The 16,360-nt window shown below is 44.7% G+C and overlaps 1 protein-coding gene across 1 annotated transcript in view; it reads right to left on the bottom strand.

Annotated features, from left to right (window-relative positions):
* The window catches only part of bcl11ab (BCL11 transcription factor A b), a 48,104-nt gene extending 33,684 nt beyond the window's left edge, over nucleotides 1-14,420 (bottom strand). Inside the window, exons 1-2 of the mRNA XM_054778818.1 lie at nucleotides 14,070-14,420; nucleotides 11,657-12,043 (exon numbers count right to left, since the gene is read on the bottom strand). Coding sequence (XP_054634793.1) covers nucleotides 11,657-12,043; nucleotides 14,070-14,124 — 442 coding nt within the window. The 5' untranslated portion in view covers nucleotides 14,125-14,420. The remainder of the gene's footprint in view (nucleotides 1-11,656; nucleotides 12,044-14,069) is intronic.
* Nucleotides 14,421-16,360: the final 1,940 nt, after the last annotated feature.

Below are 16,360 nucleotides of genomic sequence, written 5' to 3'. Positions count from 1 at the left end.
GAGGGGAAAGCACACACCCTAACAATAAGCACTTGCACCATGCATATAATATATGGGCCAATTTGTCCTGATCACCTGTACCAAAAATGTTGCTGATCATTCCAGGCTAAGCCACCCATTCTCTCCATATCTTATCTTGTGTAGGGTCGGGGTGGGCTACGGCCACCCTGGAGAGAGAGAGTCATGTCAACTTCAGCCCTCATTGATACATTGAAAGAAACACCTGATGGGTGACATGACTAAGAGCTTTGTCCTAACAATTGTGTCATGAAAATGGATCAACACAAAGCACACACTTACTGTACTATGCAGGTATTAAAATAGACGCTTAGGCACTAATATACATGCAAAACAACACGTTTTATACAAATATACAACCCGCAAGGCATGTTATGTGACAGCGTGATTCAATTCAATTAAATATAAATTAGCGTATAAAAAAAATACATTCACTTTTTTGCCATTTGCTGATGGTCTGAAAACACAACTCCCCCCCAAAAAATAGAAACTTGAAGGTTTATTATTCTATTGGACCATTTTCAGGTGATACGTGGCATGTAATGGGCAAGGGTGTGGCCTAAAGGGATTAACCCCTAACCCTCACCATATTAAGGTGTGCAAAAAAAGGGAGGAAAAACAGACTGAACTTAAAATTTCATCAAATGTAAAATTTGGCAAATGCATTTGAGGTAGAAAAATGGAGACGTGACCCACGGACAATCATGTGTTTCCTTGCAAATATTAACAAGACAATAAAAAACACAAAGTGACGACAAAAGAGTTGAAATTTGTTAAACGTGAATGTCCAGCAGACCCATCATATTCCAGAAATGCAACCTACCCCAAATGTCATTTAAGTAAAGAGTTTGGCCTCTCAAAACAATATGCGTTAAAAAGAGTACTACATTTGCATCACAAAAATGCCTCCTCAAAAAAAATCAGACCTCACAAATCGCTCGGCGTTATATTTGTCTCCCGCCGTATCCCTGCGCACTGTCGCCTCTCCATTCTTGTGTATGTGATGAAGACGCTCGCATCTTCTTCTGCTGTGGAGCACACACGTAAACAAGATGGCCACGGTGCTGCGTCGTGGAAGAAGTCACTGCTGATGGGGGCGTCATACAACTTCATGTCAAAAATTCCCAACTATCCCTTTAAAACAGATCTTTCAAAGGTGCTGCGGGCAGACGAAATGAGAGTTAAGTGAAAATGAGATGAAATGAGAGGGTCACAAAAAAAAAAATCCCAGTAACATTTCTGTTTTTTTGGGGGGGTCAGTTTAAAAAAATGTGTGTCCACCCTGTGCTGGATTAGTAAATAGTAGCATCCAGATGGGAACGGATCACTGGGCACACCTGTCCGTGGCGCTGTAAACAGACGTAACACACCAAACTATAGAAGAAAAAAGAACGTCGTCTTCCGCTTTCCAAGGTTCGTCTAGACTTACGACAAAGTGGAATTACTTCTGCGAGTCATTTTGGAGCATAACACAGCAAAACATCAGAAGAATGTCGACTGTCGAGTGATGGCAGTCCTAATATTCAAATATTATGTTGGCTTCTCGTCAAAGCTCACTCCTGGTCACGTGACGGTGCAGAGGGTTTGCTCGTCTACATGGAAACCACAAACCGGCGTTTTCAAATAATACAGGGCACCCAGAGCGCCCTTTTCGTGTGGATGAAAGGCTGAAACAATAAAATACTTTCTGTTTTTACTTGAAAACGTTTCTGTGTGGCTAGCCTCTGAGCCCCCTGGTGGGTGGGCACCATGATTATGCGTCCTCCCAAATGCCCTTCAGAAAGACAAGGGTCACTCTTACATTGTTAAACATTCAGGTATGAAGTTCACTCATTTTGAGTCACCTGAGACCCTTGTATTTGGTTAACAGCAAAATGAAACCAGAAAAATATGATTTGCCTAACAATTGTGCACGCTTTGTATAGTGTACGCGGAAACATATCACTAATGTTGCTCCTTCCTACACCTGTTTTCACATAGAAAGGACTACTGCAGAATATCGTAAATTGGAGTGCATTTAAGTTGAGGAGCAAACGTTTTTTTTTTTTTTTACAGCTTAACAACTGTGACAAGAGCTGCCTAATCAACTCTTGACACTATGAAGTTCACTGTGGGCACTAGAGTGGGGCTTCCAGTCACGCCATGGACACGCATTTCCTTTGCTCCCTCTCTTTCCCCCCCTTTCTACTTGTCCTCAAGTCTCCCTCTGACACACAGTCAAAGCAGCATCTCCCCCAAAAGCCCAGCAGCTGCTGTCCGCTCCATCCCGCTAGAGAGGGGGACCAGCCTGCCGGTTTTAGAGCATTAAATTATCCATTAGATGTTATCAAGTTGTAGCAGGGCCGTGCCATTCTGCTAGGAAGCATCAATCTTTCATAAGTCCCAGGCACGCCGAGCGTGGGGATATACCACCAGAACTTCCCAACCACTCCTAGCACACCAGCGACCCCGCTCAACTCACTCGCTCGCACGCAAACTTGGACATGTACACACAGTCGGACGGGCATCCGTGCACACAATCAACAAATGCACATGCTGACATAAACGCAGTCAGGTACACGTTCTTCCACTCAAGCGCCGCAGAAAAAAGCGGAATGAACCTTATTTAGGAAACATCAAGGCCAACAATTCTTGTCTCGTGTCTGTCATAAGTCACCACTGTTCACCCGCAAAACAAAACTTACATTTTGCAAAGCTTCTGAAAATGTTAATGCCCTAACTGTGTTTCACAAGCACTCACACATCTGCACTTCCAGTCCCCCATGCACTTTCCTTTTCAACTCATCTCAGCCTCTAGTCTTGGCCTGACAGGCTGGCAGGGCAGACATGTTCAGAATGCACTCCAGTAATGGGCTAATCAAAAATGCAAAACAATTGGCAATTACCGCGCAGGGCCCTAATGGTCATTAGAATTTACAACAAGGTAATGAACTGAGAGTCAGCGCAGTCCATGCATATTCATAAAGCAATCAGGCCTTTGAAGATTAAAGAAGCGCTTCAAATTTAAATGAGGGCACCAGCATGTTATCAGTGAGATTCAGCCAGCAAAAGTAAAGGGTGCCTGGGACAAGGGTATGCATTTATGAGCGTTTGCACATGTGTGTTTGGGTCGGGGATCACTGCAGACGAGGTAATGTGGTGGATGTTTACGTATGCGCGTGTTTGCGCGCGCGTGTTTTCCGACAAATGGATGCAAAGGGACGTGCGTGAATGTCGCATAACCGAAACGTGACACTGACAGGCGCGGTCTTGTGATCATCATTAAAAAAGATGCGGGAGTTGAAGTTAAGATGTGCGGCTAACTTAAGCTATTACAAGGCGCTACGCTTTTGAGCAGAGCACCTATTAGTATACGCGCAGCAGCACACGCATGCTGAGACGCTCTCTCACACACGTTCAAAGAGAGGGCTGTGAGTTTTCACAAGTGTAAAGTCAGACACAGGCAGGGGCCCTCTGTGCCTCATATCTATGTGCGATAAGAGTGGCAAGACGCAGCTGTATAGACGACCACCCATTCAAATACAGTCACGGAGTCATACATTACCACACACACACGCACACACACTCTCTCTCGGACAGGCCAAACCCAGCACTGGGACTTGCAGTGAGGAAGATAGTGGTGGAAGAAAGACTAAAGACAGATAGTGACCAGGATCAACGGGTTCACATTATCACAACGCCCTTGTATATGTGACTCTCTGAAGGCTTCAGCATTATCATCACGGCAGTGAGGAAGACAAAGCAAAAGGTGCCTTAGCCCCGCAGCCTTAAATGCAAGTCACAATAGGAACCGAGGTGGATGACCCAACATGCTGAATGGTGAAACACAGAGGTGCACAGACAGAGAAAAATCAAAGTCATCGTGTATCAATCTTTACCCAGAAGGGTCATGGCATTTGGAGATGAAAATGACCTTGTCAAAGTTTCTGAAGCTGAAATATGTCATATTTTTAAATACGTGGATACAACAAAACCTACCTGTCCAAGAAATGTCAGTGTTCTGGAAGAAGACACTTTTAATACGTGACTCATGAATCTCATACGTCTCACTTGAGGACTCCTGTGTGTGTCGTGCGCCACACGTGCGCCCCGCGTACGTAGTTAGTGAGGCCAACGCACGTAAAGATATTTCGTGGGTCCTCCATGCGTGTCGAGATCTTACTCCTTCATGGTCACCACAATGACGTTCTCCAGGAACAAAAAAAAAATACAGCCATTTGGGGAACGCCAAAAATGGCCCGTGTGGTTGTGACATAGGCCACTGTTGCCAACTAGATGACGCCATCGGTTAATTTGCATATTATTTGCATGTGATACTGTCGGAAAAAAGCATAACCTTGTCGGAGAGACGAAAAAGTGAGAAAAGACACCTTAATTATGTTTCGAACTACACATAAACTTGATTCTTACTTTTCTAATTTAAAGTTGGCCATCACTTCATCAAAAGAAGACAATTTTAATATTTCATCTCGGCGAGTGCCTCTCAAAGTCTAGACAGCGTCCGGACTCGCCTGCAGCCTCCATCTTTTTTCTTGAAGTTAGGACTACTTGTTAAACACGTCGCACATCATTCTTCCGTCACACGTTCTGACAGGTAAACGACCGAGTCCGAACGAGGCTTGAGTGTAATGAGCAGTAATTTAACGAAGATGAAGAAACATTTACGTTTTAGATTCACCCCCGGCGGCATCGCGCCTCGTTCATGCGTGGATCTCCACTATGCACGTAGCTTCGTCTTCTTCTGCAAAGCGATTCAATGGCCACGATCGCCCCCTGGCGTTCGTAGTTGTGTACTTCACGGCAAATAGGTTTGCTTCGCTTTTGTTTGGAGACTGTATTACTTTGTAAAATATTATACTCTTTTGCTCATTTGTTTTAAACTTAATTGCCCTCCATGGACAGTTTTTCCAGAGGGGAAAGGAAAGGAAGAGAAGTACGCAGAGCTGGGTTTTAGTTGTCGTTATGGGTTTTCATGTTTAAGACATTTCTGAAACAACTGCAGTGCAAACATCTGAATGTTGTTTTGATGTATTTGTTAAAGTTTATATATGGAGAGATGAATAGCTTCAAGAAATAAAAAAATAGTTAAATTAGTAAATTAGTATTTACAGTATTACCACACAAAAGTACCGAAAATCGAGTACCGGATCAGGGTTAGGTGAGCACCATATCGGCTGAAATGTGAAAGGCGCACGCACATCCCTCGCTCTAACCCTCCAACTAATCTCACCACTTCCTTCTTTGCTGCTACTTGCCACTTCCTGAGGTACAGCTGTATCGGAGTCATTTTGTGGGTGTTCCGTTTCTGTTATGTCTAAAAATAAAGTCATTAACCTGCAGGTGGTGAAGTTGGCGGCTGGCGTGACAGGCCCTGACGCTGTCAGATGACCCCTGACCCTGAGATGTGACTGTCTGCCAGGCTATTGACAGGACGGCGGACGGACAGGCTTTTTTCCAAGGATACATTTTTATCCTGTGTGACGACACGGGGGGGGAGGGACAAACATGGGGGGGTTCTGAGGTATACCTTTGTTTGACAGTCGATGGACAGGATGGGTGGATAGTGACTGTGCATTAGACATGCGTGTGTGTGCTCAATACACAAACGTGCCGGCGTGATAATGAGCTCTAGAGTGGAAGTTGGAGGTTTTTAGAAGGTGCAGACATGCTAACGTCGCCCCATGTTTTAAAACAAGCAAGTGAGCGGTAGAAAGAGCAAAGGATGAGCGTGAACAGAAAAAGCGCGAGGGAGGGACAAGAGTGTACGGGGGGTGAAATAAAGATCATATGTTTCTGACAGATCTTATCAACTCACTACACATCATGGGGCCTCTGCCACAATGCATTTATTACTGACAAAACACTGGTTCACAGATGGGGGGGTTACACTGTGTGTGGTGTGTGTCTGTGTAACTTTTGAGTAGAGGGCAGGTGTGGGTCTGTGCACGGTTGTGGGTAAATGCATGCATTTGTGAGTTGCTTTCTAGTGTGCATGTGTGTATGCCCTGTACGTGCGTGCGTGTGTGTGTGCGTGCATACTTCAACGAGCCTCCACCTGAATGGCCTGAGGCTGTGGTACCAAGGTTGTTAGAAGACAAACAGAGACACAGGAAGCCCAAGCCAGGAGCCCTGAGGACAGCACACACTCACACTTTATTGCATACCTACCCATAAGTACTCGCACTCTCCTGTTGTCTGCCACACACACACACACACACACACACGCACACACACACACACAACTGCCATCTCACCATAGGGTCCGCTTCCTAAGCCCACAAGTCATCACTTAAACACGCGCACATACTGTGCACCTTCTCTCCCTCCTTCTCACACGCAAGTATTTAGGCCCAGCCCGTCCCTCAGGACCAGTACCCTGTGCCAAGTCTGGGCTGGCATGGTCCACAGAGGGGTGTCCTCAGGCGGGGCTTGCCAAGTCAAAGACCCTTTCATGTTCAGCTTGCACGCCCAAGGTAGTAAAGCTTTAACAAACAGCCCTCACACACATGCACACAAAGCTATAAACAGTTGAAGTGGTCAAAACCGCACTTGTACACAAACTTGCAAGCATTAGTACGCCTGCGGATTCACACCCAAGATGTGAACATACACTTCACTTCAGCACTCGCATGAAGCCAACGCTGCTAAAATATGATGCAACACAAACACTGGCGCTCCGCGGCCTGGCCTAGGAAAATGAATGCGTCACGACAATCATTTTATAGTAGGAGTCAAATGTATTAGTCCCTAGGTCTCCAAAGGGGGGTACGCCAATTGTAACAGGGGGTATGTGGATACAAATGAAAAACAATTAACACGTAGCACTCACAATTAAGAGTGTGCCTGAACGCCGCACGAGGAAAAGAGTACGGAGCAGACAGGAGCCAGCAAGAAGTTGTTCATTGCTCTGTGTGCCTCATATGAACAAATGAGCAAGTTGAATGATTATTTTGTACATGAAGAGCGTTTCATCTTGAAGATTTCATTCATATCGGTGTTCTAATCCCCGAAAACCTGTCACTGTGAGTGGCGATTCCCTCGAAAATGAGGCTTTATCGTTGGTGGTATGTATTTTGGTATTTCGGATACTGCTTTATCGTGATTGTCCAACTTTCCCCTTAAGTTTGGTGTTAAGTTAATACGCACGCTTAAACCATGGACGTTGTGAGCGGACAAAAGAAGGGAAGCTCACGTTCAAATCATTCAAACGGAAGCATGCCAACATCAGACTGGAATAAAAGATACATAGGATGATTAACGTATGTACTTATGAGTGCTCATGTGAAACTTTATCAAAATGTAAAAATGCAAAATACTAAATTTGGACGCGGGATTACTATAAAATGAATTAACTAACCAATTAATTATGTTCAATATTTCAAGTTAATTAAGATAAAAAGGTGTATGTGTTTTATTTGTGCAGGAGTAGGGGCTGATAATGATTATATCAAAATCAACCGCACTCTCCCAGTGATTAAAAACTGCAGTATTGTGATGTTCTTATTCATTCACATACACATTCATTGTATAGATTCATCCATTCATTCATATGTTCGTGCGAGGCAAGCAATATTAAGCACTCTTCAAAGAAAGTGATGATAGTGTGCAAGGCAAGTGCAGAAGCGTACGACTATATTTTCAATATTAAAAAAACAGCAAACTGTTTCCGGTAAACTGCTGGATTATAGAGCTGCTACTCAATAATCCGCCCTGCATGTTTTAACTTGCAGCTGATTGTGCCATCATGTTTGTCTTTTTATTCTAAGAAAAGCCCTTTTCGCCACACTGTAATTACCCCCCCAACAAGATTTTGGGCTCTCGACGCCCCTGCTGTTTACCTTTATTAAAAATTGTCAGAGCCCACGGCTAAAAATAGAACCAAATTTATCAGAGCCCAGAGCAACTGTAGGATCCAATTACAGTAATTTTTGCAGACAATGGATATTGTGAATGGATGGAATGGTGTGCATCTGCGTCTTTTCAGTATCAATTAAAGTGATCACCGAAACAAAGCACTGTATGTGAACTTACAAAGCGAACCATATGCGCACACACACACACACACACACACACACACACACACATGCTGGCTACAGGAAAAAGACGTCACTATCAAGGAGCCTCTCCTCCCCCACCACATATTACGCACCCCCCAAAACCCTCTGACAGATACCCAGTGAGTATATGTGTAAGCTGGTGAAGGACAGGGGGACTGGTGGCTTGGAGAAAACTGGCAAGGTGCCCATTCCAACCCTGCTAAATACCTTTGTCTCCACAACAAACAGGACAGGCAAGCTGCTGCACGAAGACACACAAAAGAGATCCCGCAAGAAATAAGGTTTTCCTCCACATAGAAGAGCAGCTGCCATAATTAACTTAGTATTGATTCAAAGTCAAGCTTTCGGCATCGGAGTCCTGGAAGGATGCGGAAGTGTGAGACGGTGTTCGATTGTGTTACAGTGGCCTCATTAACACACCGGTGAGGCTAATGTCAGTGTGGATAAATGAAGGCCACATTATACGGTGGATCCCCGCACATTCACGTTTCAGCATTCACAGACGGCCCTGCAAATTATACTATAATTCATAATAACCTATACAGTAGATCCATGAAAATACAGGTCAATTGTAAAGCATGCATGTACCACTGCTAAAAACAGCCCACAATTTGTCCGTGTCTCGATATGTTGATGTATGAAACTTCTGCACCATGACGCCAATTCCATCTGTTCATCAATCAGCTTAGATTATCAACCATTGGTGATTGTTGAGTACCGGTGAGTACCTGTGCATTTTATGCTGTAAAAAGTGCTGAATAAGCGTGTGAGGCATACTGAAGAGAAACGGGAGAGGGTGAATCTAATCTAATAACTCCAACAGTCACTCTTATTGCTAATGTTGATCTGGAATCAGAGGAGAAAGTCAACGTCAAGGTAGGAGGAGGGATTGGAGGGCGAGAGCTGCTATGAGATTTTTGTCTTTCTACTGTACCAGCATGAGCAACATGGCCTTAATAAACTGGTAACTGGTAGAAGTAATGGTGGGAGATTTTATGGTTGCGCTTATTCAACTTATTATTTCATTTCAAGAAGAAGGACGCCACACGCCTGGACGAACTGGTGAACTGTCATCGGCACCGAGCTGGACAGCCTGACACCCGTGGCAGAGCAAAGGACACCGAGGAGGCTTCTGTCCATCATGGACAACCCGCATCATCCAATGCACAGCATCATCTCCCCACACAAGAGCAGTTTCAGTGGCAGATTACTATCACTGCCCTGCTCCACTGATGATGCGATCCCCCACACCATGCAACTTCTCAACACAACAGAGGGGGGGGCGATAAAAGCACACACAGGACTGGACTTATTGACTTATTATGTATTATTATTTACTATATATTATTGAAATTGAAGTGACCTGTTACGCATTTATTTATTCTTATTCCATTTTCTTATTATTCTTACCTCTACTATTTTGCTATGTTGCTTTGTTTGTTTTATTTTTAAGTGACCACATTTATTAGGACACTTTTGCTTGGAGATAAATACAGCATCTATCAATTAAAAGAATCTCATTCATATAACAAAAAAAAAAGGTAACGGAAACAAATAGCAGTTTCATTTGGACTGTGTCGCATGTAATATAATCCGGTTGAAGCTGTAGCAACATAGTTTTGTGTGAGAAACGGTCATCTGCTCTGTTTCTGGGCCATCCATAATCTGGAGACAAGCTACGTTGTCCCTATGCATATCTTAAATTGTTTATCATGCAAATGATGACACGCAGGCTGCTCTGTCCTCTCCTAACGGCCCAGGGCTCCAGACTGCAGACCGCAGCCCCAGCTGCAGCCATGAGACTTCCCAGACAGCCTCAGCTGTCCCATTGAGGCACAGCTTCAGCTCCAGGTCTGGCACCCCCACAACCTCCAGGATCAAGCATCCTCCTCACTCATTACAGTAGCTCCTATAACAGAATACCATTTGTAGCAAATTATTTTGAGAGGTATTTGTGACAAGATATTGCCTTAATCGCTTTCCGACGTATTTACAAAAGGCAAAAAGTACATTTGGAATACCGGAGGTGAACAAATGTATTGCAGCTGATGTGAAACTGATGAGGGCACATGCGGAACTGTGAATTGTGCTGTGTGATGTGCTCCAGTGTAACTTGTGTGCACGTTCAAGATTAATTCAACCTTTACCGAGATACAGTGGACTATACGGTACGTACTGTATAACATAATCCACTAGAATTGAATGTTGCCAGTGTGTAGGAAGGGATTGCGTGGACATGCTTCATCTCTGTGTCAGGCTCTCACGGAGCCGGGAGAGAGAACATGGCAGCGACCATATGCAGTACGAGGTGGCGCACTGGCACTGCCAGTCGGGCTCCATCAATCTCGGGTGCAGCACAACAGAGGTGGGAGGAGACTGCTTTTACTGCACGCAACTGATACGGACCCTCTCTCACAACTGTGACTGCGTCTTCTGTTTGATATCGCACTGGTATTTCTCATAGTAAAGCATGTTTTTATCTAACAGGGCGCAGCCTCGACCAAATGGAACTATTCATTATCCAGCCAAGCAGTGTCTCTGTTACACAATATCCAGCTACATGAGGCCTATAAATAAATATCTGCCCCCAATGCGAGCTGCTGACCCTACGACATCATGTGAATTGTGTTGCATGAGGATCTAAATGAGCAAAGAAAAGCATGTTCAAGCAGCTGACAAGGCCAAGAGGCAAGTGGGCTTCATATGAGTATGAGGATGTTTGTGTGTGTGTGTGTGCCTGTGTGCACTCACACAGAGGGCAGATGTTTAACAAACTGCACGCTAATGAACAGTGGTCATTCATTGCGGCAGAGAGCTAACTAGCTAACAACTCCTAACAGCCTTGCCATCTGCAGAACTGCGGCCCTCGCTAATACAGGACAGTGGCGCACATTGTTGAGTGCCGTTCTCTGCACATTTAGCCTGAATTGGCTTCAAATTAAACCACCCCATCCAAGCCAATCAGGCCAAACTGGCACATGGTAAGGAAATGAATAAACATCTGAATAGGCTTTGCTGCTCAAAATCAAACCCCACCATGTAAAACCAGCCATAAGAGACCCACGCTTGTTATCACTACAGGCCCATTGTGTCCCAGTGGACCACCAATAAAAACCAGCAGCATTAACAAGCCCTTAATTACTCAAATCACAAGGCACACAGAGGATTGGCGCTCCGAAAATGTCCAATTTCCCTCAAAAAATCAACACAATTCTATTTTGATTTAGTATCTCTAAGCTTTCTATAGCAATAGGTTTAAGGAACAGGAGACATGACGGTGGAAGAATGCTGGAAGGGAGGGAGAGAGATGCATCTCTCCGCACCACATGAGGACACAGGATCTATGCACATCTGTAATCCATTCCTTCTTTACATAATCTGTTTCTTTGTCGGACTCTGTGTGTCGTTTTTCACGGAAAACGTTTCCGTTCCTCACAATAATTGTCAGGATGGTTGGTCCTTGTGCGAGTTCAGCTCAAGCTGAAGGACATTCAAAGGCCTGCAGCAGACACTTCTATAGCCCCGCCCCCACCCAGACCTTCCTCGTTTAACTCCTCCACGGCGGCCATTTGTGTTTTTACCTGTGATATTCTCCTGCTTGGGGATTATTCCTTGCAAGGGTGCAGATAAACAATCCTCGTCCTGCGGCGACACCTGAACGGCCACCTCGACAGGGTGACACACCCTACGCGGGTGGTGGGTCCTTGAGTGCGAGGACGACGTGGAGAGGGGCGAGGAGAGCGGTGAGGACGGCGGCCTGTCGAGAGGTTTGTCCATACAAAGGCTCCCGTGGCACTGCCTCCGTTTGTGTTCAATGAACAGCAGGATGTCGGCCAAGGGGAAGCGGGACTGGCACTGCCCACAGGTCAGCAGGTCCTGGTCCCCTTTTCGGGGTTCGCCCTGAGCAACTCCCAGTCTGGGAGAGTCCTGACAGTCTTCTTCCGGTACAACACCTGATAGTGGCTCAGCTGGATTGGGTGGGGGCAGACAAATAAGCAGAATGTGAGATGCTGTTCAGGGAGATGTAAACAAATGACGTGGCGCACACACACACACACACGGCTCGGAAAGACAGAAAGAAAAGAAGGAACTTCGATAAGCTCAGCATGCAGGCAGCCAACGATTAAGTTGCTTGACCCTCTTTATTGTGCTGCCAATCTCGCTTTTTAATGAACCTAACACCTCAGAGAATCAAAAAATAGATTCTAATTTGAGTTCAAGATGATTGGACCCCATTTCGTTAAAAGTGCTGGGATCTCGTGAACCACGGTTAGACATTGTGGGTTGGATGTAGAGTAGGTCCCTGAAGTACTAACAGACAGAGAGAGAGAGAATTCATCTCGCCACATGGTAAATGACATTGGACCCGCCAACTGGGATGTTGAGATAAGATGTGATGAATTCTTGCCACCGGTTCAACCTTTAATTCCATGTCAGGTCAGACGAGAAGGTGTTGGGGGACTATGCAAGATAGGGTCTGCTACCTGTATGTTCAACTGCATTAAAGATGAGGGAATTCACCGCTCCTTTGCTGAAGCTTATCTTAACCAGCTTACGCCTCGGACATCAGCCAGGTGTGTGAGGCCGGGTTAAGGAGAACCATTTCCTTCAAAACCAAATAATCTCATTTTTGATAGCGAGCAAGAGCGATGTGAAAAAGGTTAAACAGGAAAATGTAATCTTTTTATTAGGTAACTGCACCAGAATTTGAAGTGGTTTGGGTCAGTGTTGCAGTGGGCTGCTGGAGTGGGCCTGTTTAACTAGTTAAAAAACAAAGAGTCATAAACAGTAGGCTGCAGTTGAAAGCATAAGTCCGCTAATTTAATATAAAACCGATGTTTCAAGCCTTTGATGTGTATATCAATATCTAAAGGTGTCCGTCCTGCATTGAAAAATTACAAAATGTAAAATAAATTGAGAGTAAGACCCTGGGTTAGTAATAAAACCAGGAAGTGTGCAATGAAGTACAAGAAACGTGTGCTGGTTCATCGGGTCATGTCAACAAGATAAATGCTCAAGATCTACAGAATTAAACTGAAGACTTTATGCAAACTGAGGTGATCATATCTATGCTTTCAGTGTTTTGATTGGATCATTCTGTTCATCGATGCTCGTGAGTAAAACATATGACATTAAATGAAAGCAAAGGCAATCTTGTTTACTATATTATCCTCTATTATTACCATTACATCTCTACAAACATAACATATGCTCAAATGATCATCTGCATTGGTTTAGTGAGGCAATATAGGAATAAAGTGGCTCAAGTTCAAGTTCACACAGGAGTACAAGCATAGTGCGCCCCCCACTGGCAAAGACGATGATAGTCATTTCCCCAACAAATGCATACGTTCTGCGAGAGCATAATTGCTTTCAGCCGACCCGGAAGAAACGGGGGCACATTTATGTCAAATACATTTAACAGCAAAACATATATATGCCAGCAAATCAACCAAAATGGCGATGTGTATTTATTTGGCATCGAATACTTGGACGCGCGTAAAGGCGCATCGTCCACACTATCACTGAAATAATGCTGTGAATATACATGTACTGTATACACGTACGCTGATACGGCGTAAAGGTACATGTTAACACACGGAATATGTCACGTTTGGAAGGCTCAAACAGACGCACACACCGAGTAGCAACGCGCCGTGGACGAGTGGGTATGTAAACACCACTTCCTGACCCAGCCACCGAACAAAACTCTTGCAGCATGGAGAAGAATTGTGATTGTTGAACATGTATAAACACTGCGATCTGGTAACGTATCGTCTCTTAATAGTCTGTAATGCCCTTTCGTGGCCAAAAGAGACCTGCGAGACTGCGTTATACAACACTTTGAAGTTGTCACGTTGTTTTGACAGCTTTTCAATCAAACCCAACAGTTTCGAGTCTTCTTTCACGCATAAAAATGTCTCACGGGAGTCTCCCTCTGCAAAAATAACGCGGCACATGTTCACAAACAAGCAAAAACCACAACTGACTTACGCGAAAAGTCCCGTTTGCTCAAGTGCTGGGGTTTGCCTTGCTTGCGGCGAGACATGTTGGTTCAAGTGGCGGCTTCTCAGCGGAGATCACATTGGGAAATCCAGGTAGACTCCAAGTGAAAACCTCCTCATGGATGCGTCTGACGGTCCGAGAGGAGCACAACAAAGCGGCAACGGGTGAGGTGGACGCTACAGATCTCACGCACACAACACTGCCAAGGAGGAGTAGCGCGCTACGGGTTGCGTGTCGGAGATCCTCATGACTTTTTGCGCACAGAGAGAGTGGTGGTGGTGATGATGATGATGATGATGGGGCGCTCAGTGAGAGAAGACCCCCCCACCCCCCTCTTCTTCCCTCCTCCACCTCCTCCCCTCTCCAAACCCTGAGCTGCAAGTTCAAGTGTGGACGTGACGTTCCCGCGAACTTGAACGTCAGGAGATGGGCTAAAGTGAGCCTTGAAGGAAAGGTGGGCAGGGCCAAGGCGGCCAGTGGGCGGGAACACCCAACATATACACCAATGGCCGCTCATTATGGGCTACCTATTGAAATTGGGGAGGGAGCACCCTGATGACACACTAGTGGACAGAGGATGCTTGGGGGCTGGACTAAGAGGAGATAGTTTATTATGGTAGTAAAGAACACTGCTGTGGTGTAGTGGGGTATCATACATACTGTAAGACTATTATATTGACTGTTGTCATTACACAAATACACAGAGCAATTTACAGTCCAACCCCGTTGGAGATACATGCACAGCAAATGTAATAAAAATATGTATATTTATAGCGATTGTATGTATTTTTAAAGTACAGTATGCAAAGTCCAGTGTAAATCAATTCTATTCCAGTAGCTGAAAGTGTTGAATAAAATAAAACTTTCATGTAAAATGTAAGACAGTCGGCTTATTAGCATTACATACTTGATATGTACATGACATCACATGACAGTCATGTGTTGGTCATGACAGATATAGTACTAACCATTTCATATGATTGGATATCTAAGATTGTTACATGCATGTGCAGTAAATATAAGATAAAATATCTCCTCAGACTCCCTGGGAAAGTCTATTCCAGGGTGCTGGAGGGAAGGGTACGACCGTTCGTCGAATCTCAGCTACAGAAGGTGCAATGTGGTTTTCGTCCCGCTCGCTGGACACTAGACCAGCTCTACACCCTTGCAAGGGTACATGGGAGTTTGCCCAACCCAGCTTCATGTGCTTTGTGGACTTGAAAAAGGCATTTGAGGGGCTCTGAGTGGAGCTGCTGCTACTTCACATGGAGAGGAGCCAGTTGAGGTGACTCGGGCATCTAGTCCGGATGCCTCCCGGCCGGTGAGCAGGAAGTCTGGACTTTCCTTCTGAGACTGCTGGCCCCGCAACTCGGATGGATGGACGCCACAATGTTGTCCCGGTTTGCATGCATTCTCCAGTTAGCGTACAATATGGCTCGTGTCTTGTTGTGTTGTTAATACACTGCCGGAGTGCAACTGTGTTCTTAATGTATTATTTTTCCTTGTTAGCATCCTATTAGCTAGCTAAAATAAAAAGGGCCTGGAAGTAGCTATGTTACATCACCCATCTATGATGTCTTCAGCGGTTGACTCTCGAAAATGTCAACACAAAACACGTTTTTTATAGTTTTACAATTGCATAAAATAATTAGAAATGCATATAAATGATTTCATTGATGACATGACCGTTCCCAAAGACACAATGTGGCAGCAAGATCAACTACCACCACCTTCCTGTTTTCAGTCACATCAAGAATGAAGGTAAGAGTAACCTTAAATGTTCGTGTATCCCTCTCATTCATCATTTATACGTATTCATATGCATTTTGAATTGTTTCTGCATGTAAAACTGTAATTGTAAAACTATAAAAACATGTTTTGTGTTCCCATTTTTGCCTTTTTGGATTGGATTTACATGATACATTATGTACATGTACATAATAATAATACATGATAAGGTAATAAGTCCAGTCCTGTGTGTGCTTTTATGGCTCCCCCTCTGTTGTGTTTAAAAGCCGCATGGTGTGGGGGAGGAATGATCTGCTCAGTCTTTCGGTGGAGCAGGGCAGTGATAGTAATCTGCCACTGAAACTGCCCTTCTGTTGGGAGATGATGCTGTGCATTGGATGATGCTGGTTGTCCATGATGGAAAGGAGCCTCCTCTGTGTTCTTTACTCTGCCACAGATGTCAGGCAGTCCAGCTCAGTGCCAATGACAGAGCCCACCTTCCTCCTCACCAGTTCCTCAACATAAAACTAGCAGTGTAACGCTAACAGCTT

The sequence above is a fragment of the Dunckerocampus dactyliophorus genome, chromosome 6, assembly GCF_027744805.1.
Source record: "Dunckerocampus dactyliophorus isolate RoL2022-P2 chromosome 6, RoL_Ddac_1.1, whole genome shotgun sequence".
In the NCBI taxonomy this organism is placed as follows: Eukaryota; Metazoa; Chordata; class Actinopteri; order Syngnathiformes; family Syngnathidae; genus Dunckerocampus; species Dunckerocampus dactyliophorus.
This window is presented reverse-complemented; position numbering and strand designations above follow the sequence as displayed.